The sequence below is a fragment of the Staurois parvus genome, unplaced genomic scaffold, assembly GCF_062004578.1.
Source record: "Staurois parvus isolate SC_StPar_1 unplaced genomic scaffold, SC_StPar_1.0 ptg000347l, whole genome shotgun sequence".
NCBI lineage: Eukaryota > Metazoa > Chordata > Amphibia > Anura > Ranidae > Staurois > Staurois parvus.
This window is the reverse complement of record NW_028318143.1, coordinates 7,544,308-7,561,093: the sequence shown is the minus strand read 5'-3', so window position 1 is coordinate 7,561,093 and position 16,786 is coordinate 7,544,308. Positions and strand designations below refer to the sequence as shown.

The 16,786-nt window shown below is 43.6% G+C and overlaps 1 protein-coding gene across 1 annotated transcript in view; it reads left to right on the top strand.

The window, feature by feature from the left end:
• Nucleotides 1-11,187: 11,187 nt before the first annotated feature.
• LOC149456826 (cytochrome P450 4B1-like) overlaps nt 11,188-16,786 on the top strand; it is a 43,364-nt gene continuing 37,765 nt past the window's right edge. The window contains exon 1 of the mRNA XM_089684432.1: nt 11,188-11,425. Coding sequence (XP_089540558.1) covers nt 11,237-11,425 — 189 coding nt within the window. The 5' untranslated portion in view covers nt 11,188-11,236. The remainder of the gene's footprint in view (nt 11,426-16,786) is intronic.

Below are 16,786 nucleotides of genomic sequence, written 5' to 3'. Positions count from 1 at the left end.
TTGCCACAACAGATTTTTACTTAGATGTGGCAAATAAACACAACCACAAATGCTGGAAACATACCATAAATTTACATACACCCAGCCCAAAGGCTGAGACCCTTGTGCTGCACAGCACGGCACCTTCTGATGGATGAAGGTAGAAAGTGAAGTAATTTACCTACTGGCGGGCACAACAAAGCTTCCACACTTTACCTGCGTATGGGTGTATGGTATGGCCTAGCCTGCGGTGAGGCACAACAGCTTACAATCTTACACAAATCTACAGTATTCCCTCTCCCATAACTGGTCCTGTAGCACGTGCCTGAGTATTCCTTCTGAGCAAAACGCCAGTCTGGCTTGAGTTTGTAGGATTTTATCAGCTCTCCAATGTGAAATGTCACTTTAAGTTGTGGAGTCCTTCCAATGATCAGTAACAACACTTGTGGCCTGACACAAACAGAGACCTTAACTAACTATAGGTCTGGATTCAGTCTCAAGGCAACAACACTGAAATGAGGTGCGTGCATGATCTTACAGACCCGGGTCTGATTTGCATCCGCTGGTGACTCTGAACAGAACAAATGTCTCTCCAACAAGCATGCGGTCTCACCATATATGTTGCTTAGTTCCTCTGCTCTCATCAGCCTTCCTGGCAGCAATCTCATCAGCATTCCTGGCAGCAATCTCATCAGCTTCACTTAGCTGCAGCTCTGGTTACGGAGGGACGCGTTCACACCTGCATGTCATCAGATTCTCAGCTCACAGGGCCCCTTATTCACCATGCCCCAAAACATGGCTTCTCTCTCTCCTTCCTTTGCTCTCCAACTCTGTGTGCAAAAAAACCCCACCTCTTCATGAATATACAAATATCTATGCAGTCTGAGGCTGTGTTAGAAAAACAGTGACATCTTGTGGCTAAACCGCAGAATGTCAGTCAAAACATTAATTTACTTCCACACAAATAGTGTTCAAACAATGAGAGCTGTTTCCCCATCTCACATGCTTACCTGCTCTGTGCAGTGGTTTTTCAAAGAGCAGCTTGGATCCTGCTCTTCTCGGGTCCCCCGCAGGTGCTTCTGGCCCCTCCCTCCTGTCAGGTGCCCCCACAGCAAGCAGCTTTCTATGGGGGCACCCAAGCAGGCATGCTTCTGAGCCATGGCTCTGCGTGTCTATTCACACACAGAGGCATGGCTTGGCCCTTCCCCCACCTACTGATTGGCTCAATGGCTGTGATTGACAGCAGGGGGAGCCAGTGGCTTCTGCCTCAGCCAATCAGGAGTGAGAGCTCCTGAAGATCCGAGGCTCTCGTCGATATCGCTGGATTGGGATAGGCTTAGGCTCAGGTAAGTGTTAGGGGAGACTGGAGGGGGGCTGCTAGACACAGAAGGTTTTTACCCTCATGCATAGAATGCCTTGAGCCTTTAGAGCCACTTTAACTCTTGGCATCCTGTACCTCTTTGCACATGATGGGGACCTCTGCAGTGCAAGTCTGCTTCCTTTCCTGTGGGAGACAGACCACTGGCGGAAGGAGTGCCAACAACATCTCCCTTAGAAGTTGTCCCACCTGCCATAGGTACACGCTTAACAAAAGGCTGCTTGACTGACCGTTGCTTTCTGTTACTAGTAACTGCTTGCTGCTATAACACCCCAATGTGCTATTGACCTAAGCGGGAGCCTATGTGTGATGCTGGTTACATGCACTACACTCCTTTAATAACTTCAGACCAGGCAGAAGGCAACCTTTTGACAGATTTACTTAGGAAAAAGTGCAAAATATGACAGAGTCCAAAGGCACAAGAAAGAGTTCTTTACTACGTCCCTAAACCCTAACTCAGGCTTGTGTGCTGCCCTGGTATACCTGCAAAGGTAGAGTCTATATGTATTGGCAGAGTCCAGCAGCTGGTGTCTTCAGGGAGGACCAAAGATCCCAGCGGTCACCCCTATATGATGGCAGGTTCCTTACAGCAGGCTTATGGGTGACTGTCGTCCAGTCAAGAGGCCTGGCTCCGGACCACTGTCCCTTTTTATAGGCACAAGACCAGTGGATCAGACCCAAAAAGCCCACAAAGCAAAAGACCCAGGAAATACAGTTATCCCTAACCCTCCTGTCTGGGGCAGCACCTAACTAGGCTAAATTGCAACCCGCTTACAAACTGCCTGCCCATATGAGAGGTATGGGCAGACAACTATGCTGACTGCAATCTGCTGATCACAGGTGTCATGCTTTACAGGCTCCAAAGAAAAAAAAAATAAACTCACATATTATTGTTACCTGCAACCAATATGCATTTATTATTTTTTTTTTTTAAAGGTGAACTTAGCCTTAAAACATGTAAAACTTTTGTTTAACGTCCAGAACCTGACACCTTATTTTATGAGAACTCAGCTTACATAAAGCAAAAGCTCTTAGCATGCTAATTACACAGACACTTACCCCAGGTTCACACTTAAGTGTTTTCTGCCATGTTTTGCCAAAACGCAGTACAGTCCATTTAACATGATTTCCTATGGGACAGGTTCACATCTCTGCGTTTCCACCCGGTGCATTTTTTGGAAAGGGTCATGGACTTTTTTGAACGGAAAACATTGCATTTTTGGTTCTATAGACTTCAATAGGGACACTGAAGAAAAGCATGTATTGCGTTTTTATTGTGTTTTTGATGCCTTTTCGCCACTTTTTTGATGCGTTTTTGATGTGTTTTGCGTTTAAAATCTGCCTAGCAACAAGAAAAAGGAAAAAAGAAAACAAAAATGCAAAATACATTAAAAAAGTGGCAAAAACGCAAGTGCAACAACGCAACGCAAAATGCAATACAGAAATGCCTCAAACGCAACCTGCATAGGTGTGAACGTAGCTTTAGCAAGTGTGACAACCATTTCTCATACAAGTACTGTATGTGTTTGGTGGTTCTGTTACTGGGTGGTGCTTTGAAGTTAATTTATGCCCAGCCTAAAGCAGATCTGCCTAGCTGTAACACATTTCATTAGACTGGGTGTCACACGGTCCATCTGCACGTTTATGCTGCCATTTTGTCTGCACTTGCAGCCCACTGGGTGACCATTCTCTCATCTGAGCCTCCGCGGAGGCTGTATCCATATCAGGATTGGTGAACTGGCAGACGCCCAACCCTCTGCTTAGAGACACTGCATGCAGACATCTATATACACAGAGAAACCTTTGCTATTAGCGCTCCATTTGTTCAGCAGCTTAAGGCTTCATGTACACGAGCCTACCCTGAAAGCCAGCTAAAGGAAAATGCAAATCGTGGCAAAAACGTGGTAGCGCGAGTTCCGTGTTTTGCTGCGGTTTGTGATTTCCCGAGGTTGGCGGTCAAACGTTTGTATCCTGAATGTGATTCTTCCACATTCAGGAGAGGGCGGTTTAACCTCAACTAAATGTGGCAGCTCCTAAACTCTTCTAAAAGCCTATGTGTGCATGGACACACAGGCTTTTATGGAGCTGAGTTTAGGAGCTTTGGCAAAAAAAATGCCAAAAGCTCCTAAACTCGAATTTTGCAGCTGCTCGTGTACAAGAAGCCTAGTAGTACTGGCCTATAAATGTCCAACATCGTTTAGGGGCCCCAACATTGCTAGCAGCCAGCACTCTACCCTTGTGTGTTATTACTAAACCAGAAAGGGTATTTCGGAGATATCTAACTCCAACTCCCCCCTCCCCTTTCATTCAGTGTCGAACTTTGGCAGTTGCCTTTAATTGCACCTAACTTGTTTTAGATAGATATAAATTGCGGTTCTGTTATTACTTAACCACTTGCCGCCCGCCTGCTGTTTTTAAACGGCAGGGCGGTGGCACTCCAGGGGCGGGTTGCTGTTCATAAACGGCACCCGCTATTTCTAGTTGTGCGTGCTCCCTGGGAGCACGCAGCACCGCGATCCGGTGCCCGCTGTGTCCTCCAGACACAGTGAAATACTGATCGTCGGATGGGACCTCTGTACGAGGTCCCGATCATGTGATCACTGATTGGCCAATCAGTGATCACATGCAAAGTAGTAAGCAAGATGTCACTTGTGACATCATTGCTTACTATGTGTGAAATCTGTGAATGATCACAGAGATCACATGGTACAAGGCTATTCACAACAGCCTTGTACCATGTGACAAGCTGTGACCAATCACAGCTCTCACAGTATTTCTTAATGGCTGCAGGAATGCAGCCCAAGAGGAGAAATGATTGCTTTTACAGCCTTTGTGGGTGTAAAAGCAATCACTGTAAAAAAAAAAAATAAATCTTCATCACCCCCACAAGTAGTACAGTGTCACCGTGGTATGTAAAAAAAAAAAAACATAAATAATAATATAAAAAAATAAAAATGTAAAAATATATGTTTAAAAATTATCATTTTTGGTTATAAACTAATTTGGCGTATTTTTTTTTTTTTACTAAAAAGATAACGGAATAAATTTTGGCCAAGATTTATGATGAAATATTATTTATTTGCAAAATTTTATAAGTTTATAGTGTAGTTAAAGTTCACTAATTTTAGGTTTCCCTTTCAGATTGTGCAGGCAATTCACCTGTTATTTGGAGCCTGTACAATATAACAGTGCTGCTAAAGAATTGTATCTCTTGCTTTTATTATACACTGTATTAATATTCTATATCACCAATTTGGAGAGCATTACTTCTGCCATTATGCATGTCAGAACCTAGGGTGTCACAATTGTTGAGGAAATTGCAAGGTCAGGGCAACAACCAGGGACAGACATCATCTAGTGGCCCCTAAGAAGTAGCGCTACACTTGAATCAGTTACCTTTGCCTTCCTTTCCATAAATAAAGAATAGGATGGTTGTTAGAGTGATGACATCGGTGTACTATCTTGAAATCACATTAAAGAAGATATTTGTTATCAGGTAGCATTAATGGGCCATAGGCTTTTTCAGCAAAGTTGGGGAAGGGGAAAAGATCTGTATCCACAGAGATTAATTCGACTGCAGTTTCCTTAAGCTAAATAGTAACAACATGGATTCCATTGACTAATTATGGATATTGTACTTTTCCATTTGTCCTATTATATAGAAGTGGCCCATTAGATTCACTCATAACCTAAATGAGATAATTTAAAGTGATTTTATGGCCCTGTAAATGTACAGCTAAGGCTCCATGCACACTAGTGCTTTGTAAGCTACTAGAAGCTCTTATTAGCATTTTTCCTGCTCCTAGAAGCTAACTAGTGTTCTCCTGTGTCCATGCACACTACTTTATTATTATTACTATTATACAGTATGTATAAAGCGCCAATAGTTCGCTCAGAGCTGTACATTACAAAGGGGGACAGAACATGTGACAGAACAATACCAATACAATGCAAAACATGAGGGGATTGAGGGCCCTGCTCTTTGGAGCTTACAATCTAGGAGGGAGGGGATAGTGGTACAGGAGGAGATAGCTGTGGGGGATGGAGTGGTAGGAAGAGTGAAGGAGGTCGGCAAGTTAGCAGGGGGTGGGGTAGGCTTCCCTGAAGAGATGGGTTTTCAGGGTGCGCCTAAAGGAGAGGAGAGTAGGTGATAATCTGAGGATGGGTGATACCCTGGAGAAGTCCTGGAGGTGGGCATGGGAGGAGGAGACCAGGGAACTAGAGAGAAGGAGGTCTTGTGAGGAGTGGAGTGTGCGTGCTGGGCGGTACTTGGATATTGGGTCAGAGATGTAGTTCGGGGCAGTGTGGTGGACAGCTTTGTACGTCAGTGTTAGGATTATGAATTTGATCCGTTGCGCAATCGGAAGCCAGTGGAGGGATTGGCAGAGGGGGGTGGCGGAGACAGAGCGGTTGGAAAGGTGAATGAGTCTGGCAGCCGTATTCAGGATCGAGTGAAGCGGGGATAGCCAGCGGCGAGGCAGGCCAGTGAGGAGGGAGTTGCAGTAGTCGAGTCGTGATATGATGAGGGAGTGGATGAGCTGTTTAGTGGTTTCTGGAGTTAGGAACGTGCGGATTTTGGCGATGTTGCGGAGGTGGAGTCTGCACGAGTTTGTTAAAGAGTGGACTTGGGGCTGGAAGGATAGGTTGGAGTCCAAAATGACACCAAGTACTCTGGCCTGCGGGGCGGGTTTGATATTGGTGTTGTTGGATGTGACGGAGAAGTCAATGGGGGGTGGGGTCCGGGCTGGGGGGAAGACAAGAAACTCGGTTTTGGAGAGGTTCAGTTTAAGGAAGTGGAGCGACATCCAATCTGATATGTCGCTCAGTAGGTGTGTGATTCGGGCGGAGACCGAGGGGGTGAGGTGGGGGGTTGAGAGATAGATTTGTGTGTCGTCGGCGACTTTAGGCGATTAGTGGTTTTTGAGCTTCAGCATCTAGGAGCAGAAAAACATTTTTTTGTAGAGTTATTTGTAGCGTTTCTCCAGCAGAAAAAAAAAGCTGCTAAACACTCCTATTATTTACTACAGGTACTTATATAGTGCTTTACATATATATTGTACATTCACATCAGTCCCTAACCCTCAAGGGGTAAACAATCTAAGGTCCCTAACTCACATTCATACATACACATACTAGGGCCAGTTTAGACAGGATCCAATTAACCTACCAGCGTGTCTTTGGAGTGTGGGAGGAAACCGGAGTACCTGGAGGAAACCCACGCAGGCACAGAGAGAACATGCAAACTCCAGGCAGGTGATGCTGTGGTTGGGATTCGAACCGACGACCCTAGTACTGCCAGGTGGAAGTGCTAACCATTTAACCACTGTGTTGCCCTACTAAACACTACAAAAACGCTCCTAACAACTTTTTTCTAGCTTTTTTCTGCATGAACTATAAAAACACTAACACTACTAAAACACTTCTAAAAAACACTCTTACCACCATTTTTTACCCAGCGTTTTTCCAGCTTTTTTTAGCTTAAAAAAATGCTAGTGTGCATGGAGCCTAAATGTGTTCATCTTAATGCACTGTGCTATAGGCAAAAAAGTTCACTTGGATGGTGTCGGACATGCTGAGATTTACACACAATTCATTAAAAATGCAACCTAAATAAAGACTGTCTGTTTATGCTGTAAAAAAAAATACTTTTTTTCCTACATTTACACAAAAACCAACCATGGTGTTTTGGTCACATGTTAACGTGTCATTCCACCCATATATTACAAGGGAATATGATTACAATGTACAAATATATTAAAGGTAACTGTTAGAAACTGTTTACTCTAGGGCTCTTGAAGAGGACATGCAGCCATGATTTGAGGCTAGAAGAAAGGAGGTTTAATCTTAGATTGTGGAAAGGTTTCTTTACTGTTGGAGCAGTAAAAATGTGGAAATCCCTCTCCCAGGAAGTGGTGCTAGCTGGGAGTATAGAAAATTTCAAAAAAACTTTTAGATGTCTTCCATAGGAAGCAGAATATACAGGGCTATGGGCATTGTTAGAGAATTAAAATCATACACATAGGACTGGGTGGACTGGTATATTTTTCAACCTTTTAAATGTAACTATGTAACCAGGTCTTTTTTTCTCAGAAAATAAGTACAGGAACTCAAACACTCCTCCCCCCCCCAAAAAAAAAAAATCCTCCCCCCACACACGCCCTTCAAACTGCATCATATAGTGGGTGTGGTCAAATTTCACTAACATTAGGAAGTTTTTTTTAAAGAGGCATTAAATACCAGGCGTGCAAAACGTACAGTGCAGAGTTCAGAGGTTCACTACATAGAAAGTGCAGAGCTCAGGGGTGCGCTGCATACAAAGTGCAGAGTTCAGTGTTGTGCTACATAGAGAGTGCAGAGTTCAGGGGTGCACTACATACAGAGTGCAGAGTTCAGGGGTGCACTGCATACAAAATGCAGAGTTCAGGGGTGCGCTGCATACAAAATGCAGAGTTCAGGGGTGCGCTGCATACAAAATGCAGAGTTCAGGGGTGCGCTGCATACAAAATGCAGAGTTCAGGGGTGTGCTGCATACAAAATGCAGAGTTCAGGGTTGTGCTACATACAGAGATCAGGGCTGTGCTACATACAGAGTGCAGAGTTCACGGTTGTGCTACATACAGAGTGCAGAGTTCAGGGGTGCACTGCATACAAAATGCAGAGTTCAGATGTGCGTTGCCTACAAAATGCAGAGTTCAGGGGTGCACTGTATACAGAGTTCATCCCTCTTCTACCACTGCTTGCCTCTGCATTCCCCCATCCACATTTCACTTTCACCCCTCTTTAGCTCTGACCTCTGCATGCAACCCCACCCTCCACTGCCCCCACCATCTCCCCACCTCTTTAAAAGCTCCACCTTCTTCCATATGTCATACTTTTGCTTCTGTATTAAGCTGAAACACGCATTTGGCTCTAGTACCTCCCTACACACCTTGTAATTGGCTCTGCCTCTCTCACTGGCAGGGAGATCATCCAGTGGGGGTGTTGGCATCTGCACTGCCCCCTGGGAACCTGTATCTCCCTTACCCCCATCCTGCACTCAGTGGGAGCCATTGGGAGACAAACCGGACTTCTGTGTTTACAAGTAATAGTGGTGAGCCGAGAGCCTGAGCCAGAGGTGGCAGAACCGAGTTCCACCAACTTCTAGCTGAATAAAGCCCTGTATGTAACTATGTATTGCCTCCCAGACAACAGACAGCTTTGGGTATGTCATACAATTCTAAAATATGAAATATTATGAGTCAAAAATGAATCCTCACAAAAACAACGCTTCACCTATTATGGCTAAAAGGATATACAAATAGCACTAAACCATAATAGCAATTACAGTATATCTGAAATAAAGGTCATTAGGAATTGAAATAATATCCCCCACCAAGTGTACTAGAGTGCATAAAGGAAAGTCCTCCACATAAATCCTTTTCAAGAGAAGTCTCTATGGTAAAAATTTGAATTCAAGTTGATCCACTCCAACACCGCCGTGTTTCCTATGAGACACTCTCTCCATCAGAATACACACTCACCGGAACATTAGTTAGGAAAAACATTAATCCCCCTCTTGGTCCCGCAATCTCCACCACAGAGAGTGTGATCCAATCAATCCGATTCATAAACATAAAGCACAAACAAACCATATAGCATAATTCTGTCTAAATGCTTTATACAGTTACCATCCCCCATAAAATAACATTCACATTAGGATAAATAATAAACACATCAAATCTCAATAAAGCACTTTCCACCGCATGGAATGGCCGACTGACATCTCACCACATATCTATGTATAGCCTGCCGCACCACTTCACTGTACTAATGACACTGGCTGGGAAGGGGTTAAACATCTAGGATGATCAAGGGGTTAACTCTGTGCCTAGCTATGTGTAATGTGTACTGTGTGTGCTGTTTTCACTAGGTAATGTGCTGGATCAGGAGCGGACTGACAACTCATGGGGCCCCCGGGCAATAGGGGATCATGGGGCCCCTGTGTCCTTGCCCAAACTCAAAAAAGCCTATGTAAAAGGTACCAGGGGCATCTCATGGGGCCCCCTACTGACCCCGGGCGCTCGGGCAGTGCCTGAGTTTCCAAATGGTCAGTCTGCCCCTGTGCTGGATTCTATTCCCTGCCTTGCAGGGAAAGAGAATGCAGCACATTGACACTGACAGGACACAGCTCTTCCTTGCTTACATTGGCAGAACTATGTTCTGTCAGTCTACTAGATGATCAGCGGGTGCCGGCGCTCATCTATTGGCCAGCACTCCACGCTCGGCTTCTGCTGTGGCCAATCACAGCAAAAGTGGCGCGCACCTGCGACCAGGAAGTGCAGAATCACATTTATATACATAATGCTGCACAGTGCTGCCACCATTTAGCAGTATATCTGCTATGGGGTGGTCAGCAAATGGTTAACTAGAGTAAATGAAGTTTCACAAAGTAGAAATAGTTATTTACTGTACAATCTGTGAAAATGTAGAAGGATCCCACTAAGGGTTGCATATGGAAAGGATTCTTTGCTATACAAGCTTTGAAAATGTGGAAAAGTCAAGCAAAGGTTGCTAAGGATCTCGTTCTAGCAGACACAGTAGACTGCTTCAGAAAAATCTGTATATTTTTTGTCTCTGAGAACACAAAATATAAATGACTGCTAATATTACAGGAAAACACGATGTAAACAGCCTTTCACAACCTTGAGGACCCCCTACTAAAAAATGACAGCTCAATGGTAAATCATGCCTTTGCATTGGTGGTCAGTGTAGTAGTGACTCTCTACATTGGGGATCAGTGAAAAATTGACACTTTGCATTGGTGGTCAGTGTAGAAGTGACCCTATACATTGGGGATTAGTGAAAAATTGACACTTTGCATTGGTGGTTAGTGTAGTAGTGACTTTCTACATTGGGGATTAGTGAAAAACTGCCCCTTTGCATTGGTGGTCAGTGTAGACTGGCCCTCTACATTGATGATTCATGGAAACTTGCCCCTTTGCGTTGGTGGTCATTGTAGAAGTACCCTTCTACATTGTTCATTAGTGGAAAATTGCCTCTTTGCATTAGTGCTCAGTGTGGATTGAACCTCTATTTTGATGGAAAACTGACCTTTTGCATTGGTTGTCATTGTAGAAGAGCCCCTCTACATTGGTGGTTAGTGGAAAATTTCTCTTTGAGTTGAAAGTTATTGTAAAAGCACCCCTCTCCACTGGTGGTTAGTGCAAAATTGCCTGTTTGCATTGGTGGTCACTGTAGGTGGGATATAAATCTGTTCATTGCTCAAGGAACCTCTAGCAACCACCAGAGGAACCCAGGGGTACCATAGACTCCTGCTTGAGAAAGACTGTTGTAGAATGTTTGATTTGGAGTGTACGACTGCCTTTGAGGATTGGGAAGTATTTTTCCCTGCTGTTGGGTGTATTTTGCCTACTCCTAAATTAACCCCAGGCGGAAGATTTTTTTTTCAGTTCTATGATCGCCAACTTTTTTGACCTATGTAGCACAAGTTAAAATGAAAATATTTAAATTTGCTTAGTTTTTTTTTTTTAAGGTAAGTACAACACTTGAACCAAATTCATGTAAAATAATTATTTGTAACTGATTTTTTTCATGTGTTTCTGATCAAATTAATTCCACTGTAAACTGGGATTTAATAAACTCTTACTTACTTTCTCTTTCTTCTACTAAGTCTCTGGTACACATGCTGCACTGTATGGCTGTCTGTAATGATTGTTGGGAAATTTCAACTTCCTGCAAGACCTGTCCTCCTACTCTGTACTTTGTCCTATCAATTGCTTTTGTGAAGACGTGCCTTCTCCTGACCCTAGACTACATATGTGACGTGACATACAGAATAGATATCAGTGTGGTGTGCGCAGCGCTGAGTACACTTCCAGCATGGTGTCCTCTATATTTGGATTGTCCTCTCTGAGTTTCTCAGATATTTTTCATTGGGTTGCCTGGCTGTGTGTCCTCTATCTCCTATATACAGCTTATTCATTGCATCTGAGGAGGAAGCAGCTGCTGAAACATTTCCGTTCTTTTCCAGGTCCTGAGACGCACTGGTTCTATGGCAATGCACAGATGGTAAGGCACTCCTATACTTATCTTGACAATAATGTAAGCTTAGCTTTGGGAGCCAGTCAGGTGCAGACTGACAACTCATGGGGCCCCCAAGCAATAGGGGATCATGGGGCCCCTGTGTCCTCGCCCACACTCAAACCACACCAAAAAAAGCCTATGAAAGGTACCAGGGACATCTCAATGGCCCCCTACTGACACCGGGCCCTCGGGCAGTGCCCGAGTTCCCCAATGGTCAGTCCGCCCCTGGAGCCAGTATTGTAAAGTGGAACTCCAGAATTAATTTTTTATTTGTATGCAGTAGGCACAAATGAAATAAATTACCTCTAATGCTGGCTTATTCTATTAAATCCAAAACCAAAAATGAAATATATTGCAGTTTACCAATCATTAGATGTGGTGGCTGCATTAGTTTTCCTTTTTAGGCTCCCCTCCCCCCTCTGTTTCCACCTGGTGATCTGGCCAGTAAAACACCTCCTGTATTAGAGTGCCCCCACTTTGGATGAAGGAGCACAGGGAGCAGCTTTGAACAGCAGCATTGTCAGTCTGGGGGGGGGGGGCTAACACTTTATAAGCAGTTACAACAGTTTTTTGCTCTAGGTGCCATGAAGGAATCCATTGCTTTAATGTGTTTGATTATTTATCTGTTTACGTAATTATGTTAATTATCTCCTGGGACTTGTAATGTGGGCCATACCTGTATCGCGGGGCCATTGCCGTTTCCCTTTTAAAGAACTGTTTCCCTTTTAACACTGCATGCTGTCAGTAAGGGTTTGATTGGCTCAGTTCTCAGCAGTGCTGGAGTGTTTGTGGGAGTCGCAGTTTCATCACAGAGGCAGACAATGTAACTTTATGCTGCACAGGACTACAGGGACCAGGATGCTTTGCAAGGGGGAGGGTGGGGGAGCCATGTGTGCCTTTGCAGGGGACATATGAGAGCTAGTCTGCAGCCCCTACTGTTAACCACTTCCTGTCCGGACACTTTTACCCCCTTCCTGACCAGGGCAATTTTCAGCTTTCAGCGCTATCACACTTTGAATGACAATTGTGCGGTCCTGCAACACTGAACCCAAATAAATTTTTTACTATTTTTTTGAGACAGATAAAGCTTTATTTTGGTGGTATTTATTCACCGCTGGGATTTTAATTTTTTTTGCTATATAAATGAAAAAGTCCAAAAATTTTGCAAAAAAGTGTTTTTTTAATAAAATTTTGCAAATAAATAATATTTCATCATAAATCTTGGCCAAAATGTATTCCGTTATCTTTTTAGTAAAAAAAAATCCAAAATTAGTTTATAACCAAAAATTATAATTTTTAAACATTTTAAAAATTTTTTTACATTTTTATATTATTTTTTATTTTTATTTTTTTACATACTGTCACCCTAGCAGTACAGTGTCACCATGGTGACACTATACTACTTGTGGGGGGTGATGAAGATTTTTTTTTTTTTTTTTTACACTGATTGCTTTTACACCCATATAGGATGTAAAAGCAATCATTTCTCTTTCTGTCTGCATTCTTGCAGTCATTGAGAAGTACTGAGTGAGCTGTGATTGGTCACAGCTTGTCACATGGTACAAGGCTGTTGTGAATAGCCTTGTACCATGTGACCTCTGTGATCATTCACAGATTTCACACGTAGTAAGCAATGATGTCACAAGTGACATCTTGCTAACTACTTTGCATGTGATCACTGATTGGCCAATCAGTGATCACATGATCGGGACCTCATATAGAGGTCCCGTCCGACGATCTGTGTTTCACAGTGTCCGGAGGACACAGCGGGCACCGGATAGCGGTGCTGCGCGCTCCCAGGGAGCGCGCACAAGCAGGGTGCAGGGAGGCCGTTTATAAACGGCCACCCGACCCTGCACTGCCACCGTCCGGCCGTTTATATACAATGACCAGTCGGGAAGTGGTTAAAGTACACGGACACTGTTTCCAGATTGACAGCGGTTGCTAAGGACAACGGTTATCTACAGCAGCTGAAGTCAGCGGCAACTGCGATCATTGGTATCAGTCACTAGCAACGGCTGTTACCGATAGCAACGACATCTCCCACCGCAGAGAGAAGTCAGAGTGTTGGAAATCGCAGAGGAGGCGTGTGACCATCCCCGGTGAGGCACCTCAGAGAACGGACAACAGGAAACACTAGCCAGTGAGGAAAAGGCCCAGTCATCATCCTTTCAAGGAGCTAACCTCTGGAGTCTGCTCTTCTTGGATGTGGTGAGCAAATGCTAACAAGTGACATGTCAGTCCTTTTAAGAGTTTCAGAAGCCGGGAGGTGGGGCAGTATGTATCCACATTGGTGCAAGATTTATTGATTGACTTACATATATTCCAAACCAGGGGCGAACTGACCATTTGGAAACTCGGGCACTGCCCGAGGGCCCGGGGTCAGTAGGGGGCCCCATGAGATGCCCCTGGTAACTTTTTCATAGGCTTTTTTGAGTTTGGGCAAGGACACAGGGGCCCCATAGTCCCCTATTGAGGGCCCGGGGTCAGTAGGGGGCCCCATGAGATGCCCCTGGTACCTTTTTCATAGGCTTTTTTGAGTTTGGGCAAGGAAACAGGGGTCCCATGATCCCCTATTGCCTGGGGGCCCCATGAGTTGTCAGTTCGCCCCTGTTCCAAACTAGATAAAATCCCCTCGGGAGTAACCACAGCGCATGCACGCTTGATCCCAGGTACCCAAATATGTAAGGCTAAACTATATAAACGCCTTACACATAAATGTAAGTCAATCAATAAATCTTGCACCAAAGTAGATGCATACAAATATCCGTACATCTGTGCCAGTATCCTCACCAGTTTTTTATATCATTATATGATTTTACGGATATTTGTATGCATCCACTTTGGTGCAAGATTTATTGATTGACTTACATCATGAGGGGAGCGGCAGGGCCATTGCTGACAGCAGAGGAAGCAGTGAGGGAACATCAGACCAGACCATAGTCACCTTTAAAGGGGCCTCCAGTTGATCTACTGAAAGTGTTATCTCTAAATGCGCTGATTGCGCATCTGGTGAGTGCGCAATCTTTACGCTATTGGACACATCACTGTAATACCGGATAGATCACCAGCAATTGAAGATCATTATCAGATCTTCCATACACCCATCTCTGGACATTGTTATTACTATTCCAGCACTTTATTAAGCACTATTGGACACTACACAGTGACAGAGATATATGTTGCCACTAAGTCACTTTATTTTGTTGATATATTAGCACCTTATCACTGGTCACTTTATTGAATATTCTCATATATATATATATATATATATACACACACACTTGTGTTCAAAATAATAGCAGTGTGTTGAAAAAAGTGAATAAAGCTCAAAATCCTTCTAATAACTTTTATTTCCATACACACAAATGCATTGGGAACACAACACATTCTATTCCAAATCAAAACATGAAGAAAAATATATCAAATTTGTGTTGTTCCTCTAAAAAAAATTCTTCTTTACAAACTCAAACATTCACTATATAAACTGAAAAATGTTTGAAGATTTTGCTTTCCTTTGAATCACTTAATGAATATTTCGTTGTATAAGCACTGTTTCTGAGAACTGCTGTACCTCTGTGTTGCATGGAGTCATTTGCTGCCTTCCTTCCTTAAATAAGGGCAATAATTGCCACCTGTTTTTCAAAGAATGAATGACCTCACTAATAGAACTCCACACTGCTATTATTTTGAACATGCCCCTTTCAATTAGCGATTCAATTACACAGAATCAGCAGCATGCATGTCATGACTGTTGGGTCTGTTGGATTTCTATTACTCTACTACACCTGCTAGCAGGGGCGGACTGACAACTCATGGGGCCCCCAGGCAATAGGGGATCATGGGGCCCCTGTGTCCTTGCCCAAACTCAAAAAAGCCTATGAAAAAGGTACCAGGGGCATCTCATGGGGCCCCTACTGACCCCGGGCCCTCGGGCAGTGCCCGAGTTTCCAAACGGTAAGTCCGTCCCTGCCTGCTAGTAAATTATTTGCCATGTAGAAATATAATTTCTACCAAAAACAGTGATTGATCAGGTTAGTGATGTCTGACTGCTATTATTTTGAACACAACTGTATATATATTCGTCATTTATTACATATGTGGTTACTAAATGTTGACACTTGGCATTTTTAAGGTTTTAGCGCTGCACCCATTTATATTGATGCTTTGGAGGTTTTTTTGGTACCTTTTGGTGTTTCAGCAGCTCAGTTGATTTTAGCGCTCACTTACCTCTCTGTGCTTTCTAAGCTTACACAGAGCCAAGGATTTGCCTTGACAGTGCTGACTGACTGGCCCACAGCAGACTTAAAGCAAAGCAGAGGTTTGATTTACATAGTCACAGTTGAAAACCTTTCTTTGGGCAAAACTTAAACCGCCACCCCATCTAACCCATTAAATGTTTTGTTTTTTTTGTCTGATAAGTAAGCGATGTTATGTTCCCCTAAGGGCCCTTTTCACACGTATCCATTTTTGAGCAGTTTTTCAGTTAACAAAGCAGAAGAAAAATGCATCCATTTATATCCTTTGAAACTCTTCACACTGGTCAGTTGCATTTCAGTTCCATTTTTAAAATCTTGCTTGCTGATCAAAAACTGCTCAGTGTGTAAGGGCACAAATGTAGCAAGCAGGACTTTAAAAAACGCAATAGAAACGCAACTGACCAGTGTGAACAGTTTTATAGGATTTATAGGAATGCATTTTTCATCCATTTTTTTAAACTGAAAAGTGGATCAAAAACTGATCAGTGTGAAAGGGCCCTAAGACTGCCATCCAAGTGCCTTGCTGGTGAAGCTTCCAGGTGTCGGGTATTTTAGCATGGCAGATGTGCCTGTGCTGACCGTTCATTTTTGCTAACATCACCATTGCAGGTGGTCTGGATCCTGGATCCTGCAAGGACCCTGCTGGTGGACAGCCAAGAGGGAGTGTGCACATTATTAGATTATACAGTATTTATATAGCGCTGAAAGGTTTGCTTCGCACATCAGGCAAGCAGTCAAGTGGACACTTGAAGGAACCCACCTCCTGTACACAGATAAAGAGGGAAGACTCAGGAAGGGAACATCACATGACCACAGATTTAGGTGAGTAAAAGGGACATTCAGGTAGGGTTTTTTTTTTTTTTTTTAATTGCTCTTAGTTACAGACCGGAGAGTGGCTTTAAAGAATATGCTACCGCAACATTTCATATTCCTGATATGTGCCTCTTGTACCATGTACTTGTCTTAAAAAGTGCCTTGTTCTCTTTGTATTTCTTCCTTTGTATGAAATACCTGGTGATACTGTCAGTCCCTCTGCTGTCCTATTTCATACTGACCACACTAGGCATGAGAGCACATCCATCTTAGT